The sequence below is a fragment of the Bombina bombina genome, chromosome 8, assembly GCF_027579735.1.
Source record: "Bombina bombina isolate aBomBom1 chromosome 8, aBomBom1.pri, whole genome shotgun sequence".
Lineage (NCBI taxonomy): Eukaryota > Metazoa > Chordata > Amphibia > Anura > Bombinatoridae > Bombina > Bombina bombina.
In genome coordinates, this window is record NC_069506.1 from 291,633,970 (window position 1) to 291,654,950 (window position 20,981).

At 38.7% G+C, this 20,981-nt stretch overlaps 1 protein-coding gene across 1 annotated transcript in view; it reads right to left on the reverse strand.

Annotated features, from left to right (window-relative positions):
* FBXO2 (F-box protein 2) overlaps nt 1-20,981 on the reverse strand; it is a 77,104-nt gene that overhangs the window by 42,841 nt on the left and 13,282 nt on the right. Inside the window, exons 2-3 of the mRNA XM_053691453.1 lie at nt 17,504-17,767; nt 15,676-15,802 (exon numbers count right to left, since the gene is read on the reverse strand). Coding sequence (XP_053547428.1) covers nt 15,676-15,802; nt 17,504-17,753 — 377 coding nt within the window. The 5' untranslated portion in view covers nt 17,754-17,767. The remainder of the gene's footprint in view (nt 1-15,675; nt 15,803-17,503; nt 17,768-20,981) is intronic.

The following is a 20,981-nucleotide window of genomic DNA, read 5'->3' on the forward strand; positions in this document are numbered from 1 at the left end:
TCTTAACTATTTAATAGCTATTGTACCTGGTTAAAATAATTACAAAGTTGCCTGTAAAATAAATATTAATCCTAAAATAGCTATAATATAAATGTAATTTATATTGTAGCTATATTAGGATTTATTTTACAGGTAAGTATTTAGCTTTAAATAGGAATCATTTATTTAATAAGAGTTAATTTATTTCGTTAGATAAAAATTATATTTAACTTAGGAGGGTGTTAGTGTTAGGGTTAGACTTAGCTTTAGGGGTTAATACATTTATTAGAATAGCGGTGAGCTCCAGTCGGCAGATTAGGGGTTAATAATTGAAGGTAGGTGTCGGCGATGTTAGGGAGGGCAGATTAGGGGTTAATACTATTTATGATAGGGTTAGTGAGGCGGATTAGGGGTTAATAACTTTATTATAGTAGCGCTCAGGTCCGCTCGGCAGATTAGGGGTTAATAAGTGTAGGTAGGTGTCGGCGACGTTGTGGGGGGCAGATTAGGGGTTAATAAATATAACATAGGGGTCGGCGGGGTTAGGGGCAGCAGATTAGGGGTACATAAGTATAACGTAGGTGGCGGTCGGCAGATTAGGGGTTAAAAATTTTAATCGAGTGGCGGCGATGTGGGGGGACCTCGGTTTAGGGGTACATAGGTAGTTTATGGGTGTTAGTGTACTTTAGGGTACAGTAGTTAAGAGCTTTAGAAACCGGCGTTAGCCAGAAAGCTCTTAACTCCTGCTTTTTTCAGGCGGCTGGAATCTTGTCGTTAGAGCTCTAACGCTCACTGCAGAAACGACTCTAAATACCAGCGTTAGAAAGATCCCATTGAAAAGATAGGCTACGCAAATGGCGTAGGGGGATCTGCGGTATGGAAAAGTTGCGGCTGAAAAGTGAGCGTTAGACCCTTTAATCACTGACTCCAAATACCAGCGGGCGCCCAAAACCAGCGTTAGGAGCCTCTAACGCTGGTTTTGACGGCTACCGCCGAACTCTAAATCTAGGCCTAAATGATTTGCTTTTCAGCATTATTTATTTTACAAGAACCCACAAAAGAAAACAAGACTTAGGGCTCCATTTATTAATCACTGGATGCTGCTTCAGAGCTCGATCGTTTCCGGTCCGCCTGAAATGGAAGTTAGGAAGCAGCGGTTGTAGGAAGCAGACAAATCATTCTGATACGATACCATCTGGATTATTAACGGCCGATTGACCACCAGTGAGCAGAGGGCAGAATTGCACAAGCATTTCACTAGAAATGCTTGTGCAATGATAAATGCCGACAGAGTATGCTGTCGGCATTTAGTGAGGTTGAGCGGACATGATTCGCTGCTTGCCCTTTAATAAATCTACCCCATAGTGTCAGAAGTGCTGCACTGAAGAGAGACTACTCCTGGGTTTGTGCTGAAAGCTGCAGGTTTTAACTGAAAAAAATCTGCAAACTCAAAGCAGGAGACAAACTGGAGGGTCTAAAACCACCAGCAAAACTTAGGCCTAGATTTAGAGTTCGGCGGTAAAAGGGCTGTTAACGCTCCGCGGGTTTTTTTCTGGCCGCACCATAAATTTAACTCTGGTATCGAGAGTTCAAACAAATGCTGCGTTAGGCTCCAAAAAAGGAGCGTAGAGCATATTTACCGCAAATGCAACTCTCGATACCAGAGTTGCTTACGGACGCGGCCGGCCTCAAAAACGTGCTCGTGCACGATTCTCCCATAGGAAACAATGGGGCTGTTTGAGCTGAAAAAAAAACTAACACCTGCAAAAAAGCAGCGTTCAGCTCCTAACGCAGCCCCATTGTTTCCTATGGGGAAACACTTCCTACGTCTGCACCTAACACTCTAACATGTACCCCGAGTCTAAACACCCCTAACCTTACACTTATTAACCCCTAATCTGCCGCCCCCGCTATCGCTGACCCCTGCATTACACTTTTAACCCCTAATCTGCCGCTCCGTAAACCGCCGCCACCTACGTTATCCCTATGTACCCCTAATCTGCTGCCCTAACATCGCCGACCCCTATGTTATATTTATTAACCCCTAATCTGCCCCCCACAACGTCGCCGACACCTACCTACACTTATTAACCCCTAATCTGCCGAGCGGACCTGAGCGCTACTATAATAAATGTATTAACCCCTAATCCGCCTCACTAACCCTATCATAAATAGTATTAACCCCTAATCTGCCCTCCCTAACATCGCCGACACCTACCTTCAATTATTAACCCCTAATCTGCCGACTGGAGCTCACCGCTATTCTAATAAATGTATTAACCCCTAAAGCTAAGTTTAACCCTAACACTAACACCCCCCTAAGTTAAATATAATTTTTATCTAACGAAATAAATTAACTCTTATTAAATAAATGATTCCTATTTAAAGCTAAATACTTACCTGTAAAATAAATCCTAATATAGCTACAATATAAATTACATTTATATTATAGCTATTTTAGGATTAATATTTATTTTACAGGCAACTTTGTAATTATTTTAACCAGGTACAATAGCTATTAAATAGTTAAGAACTATTTAATAGTTACCTAGTTAAAATAATTACAAATTTACCTGTAAAATAAATCCTAACCTAAGATATAATTAAACCTAACACTACCCTATCAATAAAAAAATTAAATAAACTACCTACAATTACCTACAATTAACCTAACACTACACTATCAATAAATTAATTAAACACAATTGCTACAAATAAATACAATTAAATAAACTATCTAAAGTACAAAAAATAAAAAAGAACTAAGTTACAGAAAATAAAAAAATATTTACAAACATAAGAAAAATATTACAACAATTTTAAACTAATTACACCTACTCTAAGCCCCCTAATAAAATAACAAAGACCCCCAAAATAAAAAATTCCCTACCCTATTCTAAAATACAAAAATTACAAGCTCTTTTACCTTACCAGCCCTGAACAGGGCCCTTTGCGGGGCATGCCCCAAGAATTTCAGCTCTTTTGCCTGTAAAAAAAAAACATACAATACCCCCCCCCCAACATTACAACCCACCACCCACATACCCCTAATCTAACCCAAACCCCCTTAAATAAACCTAACACTAATCCCCTGAAGATCTTCCTACCTTGTCTTCACCATCCAGGTATCACCGATCCGTCCTGGCTCCAAGATCTTCATCCAACCCAAGCGGGGGTTGGCGATCCATAATCCGGTGCTCCAAAGTCTTCCTCCTATTCGGCAAGAAGAGGACATCCGGACCGGCAAACATCTTCTCCAAGCGGCATCTTCTATGTTCTTCCATCCGATGACGACCGGCTCCATCTTGAAGACCTCCAGCGCGGATCCATCCTCTTCTTCCGACGACTAGACGACGAATGACGGTTCCTTTAAGGGACGTCATCCAAGATGGCGTCCCTCGAATTCCGATTGGCTGATAGGATTCTATCAGCCAATCGGAATTAAGGTAGGAATATTCTGATGGGCTGATGGAATCAGCCAATCAGAATCAAGTTCAATCCGATTGGCTGATCCAATCAGCCAATCAGATTGAGCTCGCATTCTATTGGCTGATCGGAACAGCCAATAGAATGCGAGCTCAATCTGATTGGCTGATTGGATCAGCCAATCGGATTGAACTTGATTCTGATTGGCTGATTCCATCAGCCAATCAGAAAATTCCTACCTTAATTCCGATTGGCTGATAGAATCCTATCAGCCAATCGGAATTCGAGGGACGCCATCTTGGATGACGTCCCTTAAAGGAACCGTCATTCGTCGTCTAGTCGTCGGAAGAAGAGGATGGATCCGCGCTGGAGGTCTTCAAGATGGAGCCGGTCGTCATCGGATGGAAGAACATAGAAGATGCCGCTTGGAGAAGATGTTTGCCGGTCCGGATGTCCTCTTCTTGCCGGATAGGAGGAAGACTTTGGAGCACCGGATTATGGATCGCCAACCCCCGCTTGGGTTGGATGAAGATCTTGGAGCCAGGACGGATCGGTGATACCTGGATGGTGAAGACAAGGTAGGAAGATCTTCAGGGGATTAGTGTTAGGTTTATTTAAGGGGGTTTGGGTTAGATTAGGGGTATGTGGGTGGTGGGTTGTAATGTTGGGGGGGGGGTATTGTATGTTTTTTTTTTACAGGCAAAAGAGCTGAAATTCTTGGGGCATGCCCCGCAAAGGGCCCTGTTCAGGGCTGGTAAGGTAAAAGAGCTTGTAATTTTTGTATTTTAGAATAGGGTAGGGAATTTTTTATTTTGGGGGTCTTTGTTATTTTATTAGGGGGCTTAGAGTAGGTGTAATTAGTTTAAAATTGTTGTAATATTTTTCTTATGTTTGTAAATATTTTTTTATTTTCTGTAACTTAGTTCTTTTTTATTTTTTGTACTTTAGATAGTTTATTTAATTGTATTTATTTGTAGCAATTGTGTTTAATTAATTTATTGATAGTGTAGTGTTAGGTTAATTGTAGGTAATTGTAGGTAGTTTATTTAATTATTTTATTGATAGGGTAGTGTTAGGTTTAATTATATCTTAGGTTAGGATTTATTTTACAGGTAAATTTGTAATTATTTTAACTAGGTAACTATTAAATAGTTCTTAACTATTTAATAGCTATTGTACCTGGTTAAAATAATTACAAAGTTGCCTGTAAAATAAATATTAATCCTAAAATAGCTATAATATAAATGTAATTTATATTGTAGCTATATTAGGATTTATTTTACAGGTAAGTATTTAGCTTTAAATAGGAATCATTTATTTAATAAGAGTTAATTTATTTCGTTAGATAAAAATTATATTTAACTTTGGGGGGTGTTAGTGTTAGGGTTAGACTTAGCTTTAGGGGTTAATACATTTATTAGAATAGCGGTGAGCTCCGGTCGGCAGATTAGGGGTTAATAATTGAAGGTAGGTGTCGGCGATGTTAGGGAGGGCAGATTAGGGGTTAATACTATTTATGATAGGGTTAGTGAGGCGGATTAGGGGTTAATAACTTTATTATAGTAGCGCTCAGGTCCGCTCGGCAGATTAGGGGTTAATAAGTGTAGGTAGGTGTCGGCGACGTTGTGGGGGGCAGATTAGGGGTTAATAAATATAACATAGGGGTCGGCGATGTTAGGGGCAGCAGATTAGGGGTACATAGGGATAACGTAGGTGGCGGCGATTTGCGGTCGGAAGATTAGGGGTTAATTATTTTAAGTAGCTTGCGGCGACGTTGTGGGGGGCAAGTTAGGGGTTAATAAATATAATATAGTGGTCGGCGATGTTAGGGGCAGCAGATTAGGGGTACATAAGTATAACGTAGGTGGCGGTCGGCAGATTAGGGGTTAAAAATTTTAATCGAGTGGCGGCGATGTGGGGGGACCTCGGTTTAGGGGTACATAGGTAGTTTATGGGTGTTAGTGTACTTTAGGGTACAGTAGTTAAGAGCTTTATAAACCGGCGTTAGCCAGAAAGCTCTTAACTCCTGCTTTTTTCAGGCGGCTGGAATCTTGTCGTTAGAGCTCTAACGCTCACTGCAGAAACGACTCTAAATACCGGCGTTAGAAAGATCCCATTGAAAAGATAGGCTACGCAAATGGCGTAGGGGGATCTGCGGTATGGAAAAGTCGCGGCTGAAAAGTGAGCGTTAGACCCTTTAATCACTGACTCCAAATACCAGCGGGCGCCCAAAACCAGCGTTAGGAGCCTCTAACGCTGGTTTTGACGGCTACCGCCGAACTCTAAATCTAGGCCTTAATTTATCTGGGAATGTTGTAGGAGATTTAAACAAATATTTAAATTATATCTCTCTGCAATTGATACTGATAGAAAAAGTGAAAAAATGAAAGGCCTGATTATTTCTGCTTGTAGTGGGTTAAGAAGCACTAGAAATATAAAATAACTTTGAATTTCTAGAGGGAAAACCTAAAATTAACTAATATCAGAGTCACAGGATACTCCAGTGCAAATATACCAGTGACAAATACATGTGTGGCACAAGTAACATACACAAATAAAGTGTGCAATTTATCATTTATAGTGGTCTCACAGAATGTTCAAATAAATTAGGCTTATCATCTGTGAGAGACTGAATCTGGTGAAAAGAGAACTCATGCTAGTAACTGAAAGTGATCCAGAATATAAAGTGATCTATTTAAAGGACTTGGGTGTCTTCCAGGGGAACACCAAGACTAGATTAAAGCAGAGCTTGACAGAATATAAATCATGGAAATCATCACAAAAATGGATAAACCAGCAGAGTTGGTGAATTCTCTGGTAATAGTAGAAAAGAAAAATGGAAAATTATGGATTTGCCTTGATCCTCGCAACTTGAACAAAGCAATAAACAGAGAACATTTGAAGTCACCTACTTTTGAAGAGATCATGTGGCAATTTGCAAATGCTAAATACTTGAAATTAGATGCTTCCTCTGGATTCTGGCAATTGAAGTTGGATTAAGCCAGTTGAGTACATTCAATACACCATATGCCAGATACAGATTCTTAAGATTACCATTTGGGGTTGCATTCACCTCAGAAATATATTACAAAACAATTCACATGATATACAAACACATTGAAGATATTGAAAATATAAAAGATGTACAGAGATTTCTGGGTATGGTAAACTATATGGAAAGTTCATACCCAACCTGTCTGAGAAAATAGCTCCTCTGAAATGGTTATCTAAAAAGAAAAATGCATGGGACTGGAATTGTGAGCAAGAAACAGCATGGAGGTGCTTACTAATGAACCAGTGTTAAAGTTTAATGATCCTGCTAGACCCATAAAGATATCTTCAGATGCATCACAAACTGGATTAGGAGCAGTTCTACTACACGAATATGGTAGTAATTTTCAACCATTAACGTATACTTCCCACTCCAGGACAGGTGCTAACACAAGATATGCTGAAATAGAGAAATAATTTCTCGGCATAACATTTGCATGTGAAAGATTTAATCAGTTTTTTGCAGGACAACTAATCAATGTTGAAACCGGTCATAAGCCATTAATTGCATTGTTCACAAAGCCTCTTAATGACTGTCCTCTGAGGATTCAGAGGAGGATGATCAAGTTGCAACACTATACCCTTAGGGTGAAATACACACCAGGAAAACTGATGTATATGGTGATATATTGTCTAAAGCAGTGGATCAAGCACATGTTCCAAATGAGAAGATAGATGAAGACATTCAAGCTTATGTGGATATGATCACCTCAGCTATGCCTATTTCTGATTCAAAGATGCAGCTGATCCGATAAGAGACAGAAACGAAATTAAACATTAGAAAAGGTTAAATGAGCAATCCAAATTGGATGGCCAGATGTCAAATAGAGTTGCATAATGGGAGTACAAGAATACTGGAACTGAAGACCTGAACTGACTGTAGTTGAAGGGATTATCTTTAAAGGCAGTAAAATTGTGATTCCTCAAAGTCTCCTCAAGCTCATGCTGGAAAAAAATACATGAAGGTTACTTGGGCATTGAAAAATGCAGGAAACGCGCAAGAGAAGTTATGTTCTGGCCACAAATGAACCAAGACTTTTCAGACATAGTGTCCTCCTGTGATACATGGTTAAAGTACTAGATGAGCAATGCAAAAGAACCGGTGTTGACTTGTTTACATGCAACAACACAGATTTTGTCATTATTACAGATTATCATTCTTTGTATCCAGAAATTTGATGCATGAAGTCAGTATTTACTAGACATGGAATACCTAATGAAGTGTTTGCAGACAATAGTCCACAATTTGACAATGTCCACTTCAAAAAGTTTGCCAAAGATTGGGACTTTGCACATACTGCATCTAGCCCTCATTTTCCCCAGTCTAATGGGTTAAGTCAAATTGTGAAAATGAGAGACTGAAGACAGTTGGGGGATTTTTATAAAGGACTGCTAGCATATTGGAGTAGGTCACTTGATTGTGGTTATTCGCCAGCACAGATTCTTATGGGAAGATGTCTCTAATTTACCTATTAAAGAAGATCTGCTTGCTACAAGGCAAGGTGCAAAAACAAAAATTTGAAGCAGCACCAGTTTCAAAATGCTTTTAAAACTGCTTTTATTGACAGCTGTGTACAGTCTTCAAAAAATGTGCAGGAAAGTATCGTGACATATACAGTGCCTAGACAAACTCACATAAATGACAAATTGCTAACATGTTTCGGCCCTTCTGGCCGTAATCTTAGTTGAAGTGTCTATCCTTAATTCACCTTTTAAACCCCTGTGCTACTTGTGATTGGTTTAAAACTTAATCATATGTGTTTGTCTGTGTGGCTCCAAGTTAACTGTTTCTTGTTTAACACAAATGTGCCAGCTTCCATTTCCACAATACCTGTTGATTGACATATTCACACTTTTCTCTTCAAAAACATCACTTATTTTCTATTTAAACCTAAACTTTGTTCATTTTTGCCATAAATTAAATGGCCAGGTGTGATGTGATAATAAGAGCTTGAAGTGAACTTAAAAAAAAAAAAAAAAAATTGAAATAGGAATTTAATAGTTGTCACTTGAACAGAAATAGTGACAGCATTTCCTAATCTCAACAAATTTTATTTCAATTCTTAAATTCAATCCAGTGTGTAAAAAATTTAATAAAGATATAAAATAGACAGAAAGAGAGACAAAAGAGAGAGGTGCTCTGGACACATTAAGGCCAAGTGGGTTATTCCCAAAAATTAATGAAATCAAATTCAGAATTTAATCCAATGGGAACCCTAGTTTTTAGCCTGTGTATCCAGAACACCTCTCTCTTGGCTAGCAGACTGTCTCTGTCTCCCCCTCTTTTCTTACACTTCACTTGTTCTATGACAGTCCATTTTAACGAACTTACATTCTTATTATGTTTATTTTTGAAGTGTTGTACTAGGGGAGTTGTAAGCTTGCCTGCTTTGATATTGGTAATGTGCTCTCGAATTCTTCCTCTTGCCTCCCTGGTGGTAAGACCTGTATATTGTACTTGGCAAGATGCACAGGTCAACAAATAAATTACTTAGGTCGATCTGCAATTTAGACATGAGTAATGTCTAAAGTTTTCTCCTGTGGCTGTACTATTGAAACCCTCACCTGGTTGTAAATAGCCACATGCTATACATGGGCCATAGTTGCATCTGTAGACACCTGTGTGCCTTAACCAGGAAGAGCTGGAAACCTGATTCGCCCTCAATTGTGTGGGGGCAACCATGTTGCCAATAGTCATGCCCTTCCTGTATGCAAACCTGCACCCTTTGGATACTGTATTTGCAAGTCCCTCATCTGCTGTAAGCATACAAAAGTGCTTACGTATGATATTACATACCTGATGGTACTGTGCGCTATATTTTGTTACAAAAGTTACTTTTCCAATACTGGAATTCCTCCAATTTGGATCTTTTGGGATAAGGAATTCATTCCTTTCCCTTCTAGAGATAGTCTCTCTTACTCTTGAAACCTCTTTTTTATCATAACCCCTACTGCAAAGGCGATTTTCTTGGTCCAAAGATTGTTGTTCAAATTCATTCTGGGTTGAACAATTCCGTTTTAAACGTATGAATTGTCCCTTCATTACTGAAAAGAATACCCTTTTGGGGTGATTACTTTTCGTGTGTAGGAGTGTATTCCCACTGATTGGTTTCCTATACACTTTGGTATGTATTCTTCCCTGCCCTCCTATTAATGTTACATCTAGAAAGTTTATGTGGGTTTTCCCAACATCATGGGTTAGTCTGATGCCTGCTTTATTGCTATTTCTGTAATATTTTATCTTTGATTTCCAGGGACCATCATCTCCATAGATGTGGGACAGCTCCCACCAACCCATGAATAGGTTGGCGTAGGAGGGCGCAAATTTCGCCCCCATGGCTGTCCCACATCTCTGGAGGTAATGGACCCCTTGAAGCTCAAAATAATTATGGGTTAAGAGGAACTCAGTGACCCTGAGAATGTATTGACAGAATTGGGGATTATAGTTGGTAGATCTCCTCAGAAAAAATGCAATTGCCTCCAGACCTGCACCATGTGGAATACTGGAGTACAGGGCTGTAACATCCAAGGATACCCAACTATAGCTCTCACTCCGACTGAGAGAATCCACTTCTATCAGATGTTGTTTCGTGTCTCTCAGGTAGCTTGACAGGTTCTGTACTAAGGGTTGCAATATAGCATCCAGCCATCTGGAATCCTATCAGCCAATCGGAATTGAAGGGACGCCATCTTGGATGACGTCCCTTAAAGGAGCCTTCATTCGTCGGTAGTCCATCGGTAAAGAAGGATGTTCCGCGTCGGCGGGATGAAGATTGAAGACCCCGCTTGGAAGATGACATCGCCCGGATAGAAGACTTCTTCAGCGCCTCTTGGAAGATGACATCGCCCGGATGGAAGACTTCTTCAGCGCCGACTGGAGGATCACTTCATCGGATGGAAGATTTCTTCAGCGCCCCATGGAGGATCACTTCTGCCGCTTCGGATGTCCTCTTCAGTTCCATCGGTGGCTCGGCTGAGTGAAGACGACTCAAGGTAGGATGATCTTCAGGGGATTAGTGTTAGGTTATTTTAAGGGGGGTTTGGGTTAGATTAGGGGTATGTGGGTGGTGGGTTTTAATGTTGGGGGGGGTTGTATTTTTCTTTTACAGGCAAAAGAGCTGAATTCTTTGGGGCATGCCCCACAAAAGGCCCTTTTAAGGGCTGGTAAGGTAAAAGAGCTTTGAACTTTTTTAATTTAGAATAGGGTAGGACATTTTTTTATTTTGGGGGGGTTTGTTATTTTATTAGGGGGCTTAGATTAGGTGTAATTAGCTTAAAATTGTTGTAATATTTTTTAAATGTTTGTAACCTATTTTTTTTATTTTTTGTAACTTAGCTTTTTTTATTTTTTGTACTTTAGTTAGTTTATGTAATTGTATTTAATTGTAGTTATTTGTAGTTAATTTATTTAATTTATTTAATGATAGTGTAGTGTTAGGTTTAATTGTAACTTAGGTTAGGATTTATTTTACAGGTAATTTTGTATTTCTTTTAGCTAGGTAGTTATTAAATAGTTAATAACTATTTAATAACTATTCTAACTAGCTAAAATAAATACAAAGTTACCTGTAAAATAAATATAATTCCTAAAATAGCTACAATGTAATTATTAATTACATTGTAGCTATCTTAGGGTTTATTTTACAGGTAAGTATTTAGTTTTAAATAGGAATAATTTATTAAAGTATAGCGTAGTGTTAGGTGTAATTGTAACTTAGGTTAGTTTTTATTTTACAGGTTAATTTATCTTTATTTTAGCTAGGTAAGCTATTAAATAGTTAATAACTATTTAATAGCTATTGTACCTAGTTAAAATAAATTGAAAGATGCCTGTAAAATAAAAATAAATCCTAAGATAGCTACAATATAATTATTATTTATATTGTAGCTATATTAGGGTTAATTTTAAAGGTAAGTATTTAGTTTTAAATAGGATTAATTTAGTTAATAATAGAAATATTATTTAGATTTATTTAATTAATATTTAAGTTAGGGGGTGTAAGGGTTAGTGTTAGACTTAGGTTTAGGGGTTAATAAATTGATTACAGTGGCGGCGGTGTAGTGGGGGGCAGGATAGGGGTTAATAAATTTATTATAGGTGGCAACGGTGTAGGGGGGGCAGATTAGGGGTTAATAAATTTAATATAGGTTGCGGCAGGGTCCGGGAGAGGCGGTTTAGGGGTTAAACTATTTATTTAGTTGCGGCGAGGTGCGGGATCAGCAGGATAGGGGTTAATAACTTTATTATAGAGGGCGGCGGTATAGGGGGGCAGGATAGGGGTTACTAGGTATAATGTAGGTGGCGGTGGGCTCCAGGAGCAGCGATTTAGGGGTTAATATGTATAGAGTAGCTTGCGGTGGGCTCCGGGAGCGGCGGTTTAGGGGTTAATATGTATAGAGTAGCTTGCGGTGGGCTCCGGGAGCGGCGGTTTAGGGGGTAATAACTTTATTTAGTTGCGGCGGTGTAGGGGGGACAGATTAGGGGTGTTTAGACTCGGGGTACATGTTAGGGTGTTAGGTGTAGACAGCTCCAATAGGAATCAATGGGATATCTGGCAGCAGCGAACTTGTACTTTCGCTATGGTCAGACTCCCATTGATTCCTATGGGATCTGCTGCCTCCAGGGCGGCGGTTTGAAAACCAGGTACGCTGGGCCATAAAAGTGCCGAGCGTACCTGCTCGTTTTTTGATAACTAGCAAAAGTAGTCAGATTGTGCCGCACTTGTGTGCAGAACATCTGGAGTGACGTAAGAATCGATCTGTGTCGGACTGAGTCCGGCGGATTGAAGTTTACGTCACAAAATTCTACTTTTGCCAGTCTCTAGCCTTTGATAACTAAGGCGAATCAGCCTCGCCACAAATACGCTGCGGAATTCCAGCGTATTTGAGTTTGACGGCTTGATAACTAGACCCCACTGACTGTGTGGAATATAACAATGTTCTGCACTTCCATTTCTAACAGGAACTGAAAAGCTCATGATTTCATAATGGAATTACAGAAAAGGGGTACAAAATAAATACTGAAAGTATATTGCAGAGGTTTTTTTTATATATCAGATTTATCATTTTATATAACCATCCCAAAGTGTTTAATGTCCCTTTAAAGCTGGGAATAATAAGTGTATTGAATGTGCACATTTATAAATATATATATATAAAAGACATATATTTATATATGTCTCTGTAGTTGAAAAGCAGTTAATAATTTACTGAATAAAAACTCCTTTCAAGGGCCTGCCCCCGGTGGTTGATGCGAGAACTGCAGCCAAACAGGTATTTTGTTGTGAGGGATAAAGTTACCAGGCCTGCAAAATTACCATAGCCAATGAGAGTTATCCAGACCATCAGAATCTTTCTATTGAGTGATTAGAAATGGGGAGGAGTTTGTCTCTGACAAAAACTCTCTGTACAGGGAGTGAAGCCATGCTTGCTATCTTGTTGCAACCCTACTTTGCTGCCATTTTGCTTACAGAAAGATGCAAGTGTGCAGACACAGTCTTTTGTAAGATAAACCCTGGTTTGGAACCCTCTTCCTGGATAAGAGATTATTGGGCTCACTTCTCAACCAAAATTGTGCAATATTTCCTTTATATGACAATAGAGGAATTTTGGATACTAAAACTCTAGCAAAGATATTCTTTATGTCAGTAGTTTAATTGAAGCTGTGATTTAAAAGTGTAATTTATAGTTATAAGTTAATATTCCATAGACCTGTGTAGTCTATAAATAATCAATTTATATAAGTTGAATTGATAATATAGTGTTAAATCTCTGGTTGTTTAATTGAAGTACATAAGATTATTTTGGCCTAAATAGTAAATTATATTTTCCTGGAAATTCCATTAGATTGTAAGCGTTAAGATAAGATTTCATTGTGAGATTTGGATATATGCGATGTCCAAACGTTGTTAAATACGCTATATATTGAATTGGTTAATATTTCCGTCTAATTATAAATTATTCTAGTAAAATTTAATTGTGATATTAGATAGTTAATTCATTTTGAGTTAAGGTAAATTTATAGATTATATTGTGTCCGTATCCAGGGTACCAGACGATTTAATTGAATATTATTTGATCTAAAGGTTTTTATAGCGTGTTAAATTACTTTAATATTGTAATAATCAATTGATATATATATATTTATGGTCATAGGTGATATTCAGTTTACTGCATAAATATAATCACTGTCACCTAGATTACGAGTTTTGCGTTTGTTTTTTTAATGCTGAAAAAATGGCCATTTCAGCGTTAAAACAGCACCACAGCCATTACAAGTCTTGTCGGTACAGCTGTATCGCAAGTCTTTTAGCCTGTAACGCAACGTCAGTCCCACACACGTAAAAATTACGTTTTTTCATGGGACTTCCATAGCGCAGCTATTAAGAGTTTTGCAGTAAGGCTAAAAAGCTTGCGTTACACCCTATAACGACAAGATCCGTAACGCCACCTGAAAGCAGTAGTTATGAGTTTTAAGCTACAAAACTGTAAAATAAAATTCATAACTAAACTGTTACAAACTGCACTAACACCCACAAACTACCTATTAACCCCTAAACCGAGGCCCTCCCACATCGCAAATACTATATTAAACTTATTAACCCCTAATATGCCGCTCCCGACATCGTCACCACTATCATAAAGCTATTAACCCCTAAACCACCGTCCGCCCACATCGCCCACACTATACTTAAGTTATTAAGCCCTACACCGCCGCCAATATAATAAACCTATTAACCCCTAAACCGCAAGCCCCCACAACGAAATATACTAAAGTAAACTATTAACCCCTAAACCGAAAGCCCCCATATCGCAATAAACTAAATTAAACTAGTAACCCCTAAACCGAATGCCCCCCCTAACTTTATATTAAAATTACAATTTTCCTAGCTTCAATTAAATTAAAACTTACCTGTCAAATTAAAAGAACTAAGTTTAAACTAACAATAAAACTAATATAATTATTAAACTAAAATTAAACTAACTACCAATTAAATTAAACTAAAATACACATTAAAAAAATCCTAACAGTACTCTAAAAATTACAAACTATCTAATTACAAAAAATAAAAAAGACTAAATTACAAAAAATAACAAACACTAAGTTACGAAAAATAACAAACGAAATTATCCAAAATAAAAAAGAATTGCACCTAATCAAAAAGCCCACCCAAAATAACAAAAAACCCTAGCCTACAATAAACTACCAATAGCCCAAAAAAGGGTCTTTTTAAGGGCATTGCCCTAAGTTAAACGGCTCTTTTACCTATAAAAAAAAAATACAAAGACCCCCCAACAGTAAAACCCACCACCCAACCAATCCCCCAAAATATAAAACCTAACTCTAAAAAAAAACCTGAAAAGGGCATTTGTATGGGCATTGCCCTTAAAGGACATTTAGCTCATTTACAAGCCAAAACCCTAAACTAAAAAAAAAACCCAGCCAAAAAGAAACCTTAAAAAACCTATCACTAACCCTGAAGATCCACTTACAGTTTTTGAAGTCCCGCTTGAACGATCTTCATCCAGACGGCCTCTTCTATCTTAATCCAGGCAGCGAAGTCCTCATACATGTCATGAGACATGACTAAGGACCTAATGTAGGTCTGAAATGTTGTTTGTTTGGTGGACCATGGCACAATAAAGGTAATTTTACTTTAAACTGCAAAGACTGGAGCACCCTTTCTTTTGGAGTTTCATTGGATGAAGATAGAAGAGGCCGTCTGGATGAAGACTTCTTGCCGCCTGTATGAGGACTTCACCGCCTCCTGACTCCTGAGGTGGCTGCCTCCTGACTCCTGAACGCCAAAGTCCAGCAAAACTGATACAGTCATGTTAATATTACCTTTTCAGAATAGTTTAAAAAGAATGCCTAAACACCTGTTAGAATATATATATACATGTTAGGCTTTATGCATGTTTTGTGAAACAATGTAATTTTCTTAAGAGGTGAAGGTGTAATGATATGTAAATAGAAGGTAATATGTAAAGTTATCATGTTGCTTTAGGAGCTAAGATGGCATTAGCAACATGTTGCAGTCTGAACAGTGTCATGTTACTAGGAAGTCAGGAAGGGAATGTTCTTGTAATGCTGGAATTATGATTAAATAAGTAAAACGGTTATTCATTTATAGATTTCTGTGTCTTCATCATTTATTTTATAAGAACCCACAAAAGAAAACAAGAGATGTAATAAAATATTCATATTTGATTACTTACTCAAAAGATGAAGCAAAGTATTTCTTGACTTCTTCAGTGGGGAAATCCTGTCCATTGTCTCCAGGGAGCTCTTCAATGTTCCAGCCGTCACCTCCACACTTCACATCTTCCCAGAACTCCAAATCCGCTGAAAACCACATTGTTGTAGGACATTTATATATGTTCTCAGAACTCTAAAACATTTTATGGTAAACTAGACCAGCTATGACCTACAACAGTCTGCTTAAAAAATAACATCCCTCACTATATATGGTAAACTAGACCAGCTATGGCCTACATCAGTGAAGTCTGCTTATAAAATATCATCTCTTGCTATATATTGTAAACTAGACGAGCTATGGCCAACAACAGTCTGCTTATGAAATATCATCACTCACTATATATGGTAAACTAGACCAGCTATGACCTACAACAGTCTACTTATGAAATATCATCCCTCACTATATATGGTAAACTAGATCAGTTCTGGCCTACAAAAGTATGCTTATGAAATAGCATCCCTCACTATATATGGTAAACTAGACCAGCTATGGCCTACATCAGTGAAGTCTGCTTATAAAATATCATCTCTCACTATATATTGTGAACTAGACCAGCTATGGCCAACAACAGTCTGCTTATGAAATATCATCACTCACTATATATGGTAAACTAGACCAGCTATGACCTACAACAGTCTACTTATGAAATATCATCCCTCACTATATATGGTAAACTAGATCAGCTATGGCCTACAAAAGTATGCTTATGAAATAGCATCCCTCACTATATATGGTAAACTAGACCAGCTATGGCCTACATCAGTGAAGTCTGCTTATAAAATATCATCTCTCACTATATATTGTAAACTAGACCAGCTATGGCCAACAACAGTCTGCTTATGAAATATCATCGCTCACTATATATGGTAAACTAGACCAGCTATGACCTACAACAGTCTACTTATGAAATATCATCCCTCACTATATATGGTAAACTAGATCAGCTATGGCCTACAAAAGTCTGCTTATGAAATAGCATCCCTACCTATATATGGTAAACTTGATCAGCTATTGGCTACAACAGTCTGCTTATGAAATAGTATCCCTCCCTATATATGGTAAACTATACCAGCTATGACGTACAACAGTCTGCTTATGAAATAGCATCCCTCACTATATATTGTAAACTAGACCAGCTATGAGCTACGTCTGCTTATGAAATTGCATCCCTCACTATATATGGTAAACTAGACCAGCTATGACGTACAATAGTCTGCTTATGAAATAGCATCCCTCACTATATATTGTAAACTAGACCAGCTATGACCTACAACAGTCTGCTTATGAAATAGCATCCCTCACTATATATGGTATAATAGATCAGCTATGGCCAATAACAGTCTGCTTATGAAATAGCATCCCTCACTATATATTGTAAACTAGACCAGCTATGACCTACAACAGTCTGCTTATGAAATAGCATCCCTCACTATATATGGTATAATAGATCAGCTATAGCCAATAACAGTCTGCTTATGAAATAGCATCCCTCACTATGGACAAAATTACAAGTGGAGCGCTAAATATCGCTTGCGTGGATATGGTGTTAATTGTGCAAATAATGTAAATGGTGTATATGGTGCAAAGGGTCTAAATGGTGCATATGGTGTTAATGGCGTATATGGTGTAAATGGTGTAAAAATTGTGTAAATGGTGCATATTGTGTAAATGGAGCATATTGTGTAAATGGTGTATATGGTGTAAATGGCATATTTTAAGAAAATGGTGCATATGATGTATATGGTGCAAATCGTGTATATGATGTAAATGGTTCATATGGTGCTCACCATCTGCACAGCTGTTCTTAATAAGGTTTCTCTTTCTCTTGCTTAGGAAGTAAACACTTTTCCAGTTGTCCGGGTCACTTTCTCTCTCTTTGTTAATGAAGCCGTCTTGCTGGCATTTCCTTTGCCAAAGTTCTGCCCCATCCACGATTGTTTTCCACTGGTGACAGACCAAGCGACATATAAGAACCAAATCCTCAGCCGGCAGCTCAGCCAGGATACGTATCAGCGCGGCCTCAGGCACTGTCTCCATTAAACTGGTTGATACTTTTTGGAAAAAAAGACAAAAAGTTTATTTTTACGGCCACTAACTAATTACACAAGGTGGTGTGCTAAATATATATCACCTGCTACTGAGGACCTCAGTTATCTGCCTCATGTAGCCTAGAGATAGCAAACATAATCTTAAAGGACATAAAGGGCTAGATTGCAAGTTGTGCGCTATTTAATGCTCCTGTTCAAGCGTTAACTGCGCTAGAAGTAATCTGTTTGCATGCATGATAACCTAAAAAGCGGAATTTACAATATAATAATATAATAATAATTTGCAATTTATATAGCGCTTTTCTACCTGTAAGACTCAAAGCACTTTACAAATATACCAACATAAGACATAAAAGTTAGGAGTTTCTGAAGGTCAGATAAGCGGACTGAATGCCTGATGGAAGAGGTGGGTCTTTAGCTTTTTTTTAAAAGTCTGTAAGGACGATGCCTCTCTGATTGCGCATGGTAAAGAGTTCCAGAAAGTAGGGGCAGCGTGGCAGAATGCTCTGGAGCCTGAGTTTGTCCTTATTCTTGGCACTGAGAAGAGGGATGTGTTGGCTGACCTAAGTGAACGGGATGGGATGTAGGGTGTCAGGAGCTCTTTCAGGTACTGTGGGCCTTGGTTGTTTAAGGCTTTGAAGGTCAGCAGGCCAATTTTAAAATATGTTCGCCATTTAATTGGAAGCCAATGCAGGGAGTGGAGAACAGGTGTTATGTGGCAGGAGCGAGTTTGATTGGTCAATAGTCTGGCTGCTGCGTTTTGTACTGTCTGAAGGCGATGGAGTTCTTTTTTTGGGAGGCCCAAGTAAAGTGCATTGCAGTAATCTAGCCTAGAGGATACAAATGCCTGGATTAATGTTGGCATATCATCCGGCGGATCCTGGCTATGTTTTTCAGATGAAAGTAGGCAGATTTTATTACGGAGGAAATCTGCTGTTTAAAAGATAGTCCAGCATCAATCAGCACTCTGAGGTTTCGTACCTTTGCTGAACTAACGAGTTCAGAGCCTCCAAGCTCCAGGCCAGTTTGGTGATTGTGGGATATTTTTGATGCCCAGGGTCCCCTCACCAAGAGTAACTCTGTTTTGCCCGGGTTCACTTTGAGACAGCTAGCATTCATCCATTCTATGAGGTCTGTTAAGCAACTGTTTATGCGGCATGCTGGGTCTGTAGTATCTGGAGCAAAGGAGAAGTAGAGTTGTGTGTCATCAGCGTAACAATGATACCTTAGGCCATGTCGGTTAATGATGTCCCTCAGTGGTAGTAAGTAAATTGCGAATAGCATGGGAGACAGGATAGATCCTTGTGGAACTCCGCAGGCCAGTTCTGTTGGTGCTGATGAGCTTGATCCTGATATTACTCTCTGTGTTCTACCAGCGAGGAAAGATTTAAACCAGTTAAGGACTGTGCCTCCTAGACCACAGATGTACTGCAAGTGCTCTATTAGAATCCTATGGTCAATGGTGTCAAATGCAGCTGAGAGATCCAGGAGGATTAGAATGGAGTAATCACCTTTGTCTCTTGCCATGAGGAGATCATTTAGCACTCAGACTAGCGCTGTTTCAGTGCTGTGGCGGCATCTGAAGCCTGACTGGAAAGGATCGAATATGTTTAGGCGTGATAGATGGGCTTCCAGTTGAGTTGCCACTACTTTTTCAATTATTTTCCCCAGAAATGGGAGGTTGGATACTGGTCTGTAATTAGTCATGCAGTCTGGGTCTAATAAAGGTTTCTTTAGGAGTGGTTTTACCACAGCTTCTTTTAGAGGATCTGAAAAGTCTCCTGTTTTTAGTGAACACTGCACTATTTTTTTGAAGACTGGGGCGAGTGTTTCAATGCATCCAGATATGAGCTGAGTTGGAGCAGGGTCTAAGTCGCACTTAGTAGGGTGCAACTTTTGTATGGTGTTTTTAACTTCTGTTATATCCACATTTGTAAAAGTTGACCATAAACTGGGGCAATCTGGCATTCCATTGTAGTGGTTCTGGTGTGTAACTGTTTGGCCTGCTGTGATAGCGGTTCAGATTGAGGAAATCTTGTCTCTGAAGAAGTTCATAAATGAGAACAATATGGTGCATATGATAACCTATTCCCACAAAAGTCAATGGAGCAAAAAAGTGCAAAAAACCTAACACCCTACTCACACACATATTCTAATTTGCATTATCCTGACATTAAAATATGAATATTTCACATTCCAATAGCAGAATATGTTCTATTTATTCATAAATACATATTTCTACATATATCTGATGGTATTTTTGTACAATATATATATATAAACACTTCCAGTTGGTTTGTTTGAAAGTATGCATTCTGTGGCTGCTGGTTTAGGGTCCCAGGAAGAGGGAGACCTTGACTTGGTCCTAGGCTTGATCCTTTGGTGCCAAATGTAACCGACTTCCCCTGGTTTTGCTTTTAAACATTACTGTGAATTTGCTGGCGAGTGGCAGTTTTTTTATGTGTTGTCTTGATAATGTTTGTAATGCTTTTCTGTGGGCCTATCACTCAGGCTGCTCAGGGGATAACTGCCTGGGTTGCTGGGAACTGTGCAGCTGTCTGTCAGTGTTCAGGGCTGTGGAGTTTACAGTGGCTTAGGATGTGTACTCAGTCCAGTCTGAGTGCGGTCCATTCTTGTGTTTTATAAATATACTAGTTGATAAGCCTGTCCAGAGGACAGTGTATGAGTTGTAAATACAACCCCTCAAGCTACAAAAAATAAAATATAGAAATACAGAAAAAAAATAAACACATTATCCAAAATAAAAAAATTAAAGCTAATCTATATGAAAATAAAAAAGATCCCCAAAATAAAAACACCCCCTAACACTAATAAACCTCATCTACCCATTGCCCTGAAAAGGGCATTTGTATGGGCATTGCCCTTAAGACATTCAGCTCTTTTTCAAAGTGCCGAAAAAACCCTAAGTTAAAAAATAAAAAAAATAAAAATAAATTTTAAAAAAAACAATTAACATTAAAGCCCCAAATAGGTACTCACAGTTTCAGAGGTCCGGCGGAGAAGGCGGGTCCATCATCTTCATCCACAGCGAAGGCGGCACGGAGCAAGCGGTCTTCCCCGATGTTGTGATCCTCGGTGGCGGCAGCGGTCCTCGGCGACATAGAGGCTCCTCTTCATCCTATGTCCATGGTATACTGAATATTGAATGCAAGGTACCGCAATCAATTTGGGGTACCTTGCATTCCTATTGGCTGAA